The following is a 2,275-nucleotide window of genomic DNA, read 5'->3' as shown; positions in this document are numbered from 1 at the left end:
AAGAAACAGTCCACCGCCATCTCCGTGACTCCCACATTCTGCCCTCCTCGTGTGTTTGCAGAGAAAAGCACGGAGCAAAGTTCATAGCCGCTGTATTTCTTCTCTTCCCAAAAGAATTTTAATTCTAAATTTAAATTCTAAATTCTTTATTACATTTGTTAATGTTTATTCATGTTTGAGAGAGAGAGAGAGAGAGAGAGAGAGAGAGAGAGAGAACGCACAAGCAGGCGGGGGGCAGAGAGGAAGACGTGGAATCCCAAGTAGGCTCCAGGCTCTGAGCTGTCAGCACAGGACCCAGCGCAGGGCTTGAACTCATGAGCCATGAAATCATGACCTGAGTCAAAGTCAGACGCCTAACCCACTGAGCCACCCAGGGGTCCCTATGATTTCTTTTTTTTAATTTAAGCCATCATGGAAATAATGTCACCTGCGTATAGTTTACAAACCAGAGTGGAGTCGGGGAGGCAGCAGTGTGGCTGTGGGACACGCGGAGCCCACCAGTGTCTGGGTGGCGGCCTGGTGCAGCCTCCTGCTCTCCAGCACGGGCCAGCGTGGGCCCCTCTGCAGGTGCCAGGATCCCGTCCAGGACCCACGGAAAAGCCCACGCACGTCCCAGCCAGGCCCCAGCCAGCCGAGCACCTCCGGGTGTCCGAAGCCCAGTCTGGGACCCCCATAGCTCATCCCCATCGGGGACCGTGTCTCTGGGACCCCAAGCCCTTCCTCCTTCCCCGCTTGACCTCTTGGAGACACACATCCTCCAACAGCTTCTCGAGAAAGTGTGTTTGGGAAGTCGGTTGAGACCACGCGTTCCTGGAAATCTCTCCTGTTTCACCCTGGCCTCTGCGTTGGAGACGGTGAACAGAGACACCGGAAGTGAAGTCAGGAAGGTCAGGGTGGAGCCAGAGGCCACGAGGGAGCTTGGTCTGCTGCACGTCCACACCTGGATGAGCATGACCTCCAGGCCGTGCCGACCACAATGGCCACATCGTGCTGCATTTTTCCCAGACTGAGGCTTGCTTTGCTCAACCCCGACCTGGGGACCAGCACAGCAACCTATCCTGTGTAGAACGTTATTTTTCCTACACCGATCATAATTCTTTCAAAACTGCTTCTAGAAGCCTGCGGGTTTGGGCCTCATAAGCTCTCCCCCCCCACCCCCCCACCCGCTCCGAGCACATCTCCATGTCCTGCTGAATCCATGTCTCTAAGGACCCCACTCAGTTCCTTACTGTTGGACAAGATCACGGACATGTTGGCAGTAGCCATGTCTCCCTCCTGCCCCTGCGGCAGCTGCTGAGACTCCAAAGTCACTGTGGGCATCAGACCTTTGCCCGCATGTGGCCCCTCTGCGGGAGGGCCCTGCGGTTCCCCAAGGTGCACCCGCCTCTGGGTCTGTCTGCTCTGGCCCTGCCTCCCACCGTCTGGCCGTCTGGGACCTTCGCTTCTGGGAAAGTTCTCACCCATTTCACTGACGGCATCGTCCGCTGCATTTCTCTGCCCCAGGCTTCAGGGGCGCTCAGTGCGCCCTGGTACCCTCATCTGGCCTCTCTTCTACCCGCTCTCTGTCCTCTGTTCGGCTCTCTGAGGATGTGTTGTCCTCCAGCCCGTCCGTGGGGTTCCCAGCCCTGCCCTGTGCCTCCACAGCCCCACGATCTTGATATTGTGCCAGAATTTTCATATTCGGATCACGCTGTTTTATCGTGGATACAAAACCAGCTTTGATCTCTCAGGATATTAAAGAGACAGCTTTGCTTGAGGTTTTCACCCCTCTGTTTGGCCTGTATTTCCTCCCAGTAGCTGTTTGCTGGTTTTTGTCGGGCGTGTGCTGGTTCTTATCTCCAGCGTGGCTGGCTGCCCGTGGCCAGCATCGATAGAGAGCTCTGAGCACACGGGTGGGCGACAGGATTCGGGGTCCACAGTGAGCCCACGGCTGCCCAGCACCCATGCCGGCACCTCTACGGCTTTCATCCTGGGCTGCCCAGATTCCCCAGAGAAACCGTAACACCGTGCCCAGCCCGGAGCTGTGAGGCCCAGGGCAGGCCCCTGGAGGGCTGGCCTCCTGCCACAGACCGGCGCCTGCCTGGAGCCCCAGCCTCCGGGGACACGCCCCTCTGGGTGTGGAGTGGGTACAGCGTCTGGGCACTTGACCCCTCCTTGAGCCACCGCCCCCTCCCCGGCCCCCTGGTTGCAGACATCCGGCAGACGTGCCCTGCGGGGTCCCCTCCCACCGTGGGCAGGTCTGGCCGGGCGGCCCTGGGCCTGCCCGCTGCTGCCC

At 58.7% G+C, this 2,275-nt stretch overlaps 1 protein-coding gene across 1 annotated transcript in view; it reads left to right on the top strand.

The window, feature by feature from the left end:
* The window catches only part of LOC115278864 (maestro heat-like repeat family member 5), a 56,684-nt gene that overhangs the window by 10,809 nt on the left and 43,600 nt on the right, over nucleotides 1-2,275 (top strand). The window contains 1 exon segment of the mRNA XM_029923336.1: nucleotides 2,192-2,237. Within this exon segment, the coding sequence (XP_029779196.1) occupies nucleotides 2,192-2,237 (46 nt within the window).

Source organism: Suricata suricatta, chromosome 15 (assembly GCF_006229205.1).
Source record: "Suricata suricatta isolate VVHF042 chromosome 15, meerkat_22Aug2017_6uvM2_HiC, whole genome shotgun sequence".
In the NCBI taxonomy this organism is placed as follows: Eukaryota; Metazoa; Chordata; class Mammalia; order Carnivora; family Herpestidae; genus Suricata; species Suricata suricatta.
The sequence above is the reverse complement of the archived record's forward strand: the minus strand, read 5'-3'. Positions and strand labels throughout refer to the sequence as shown.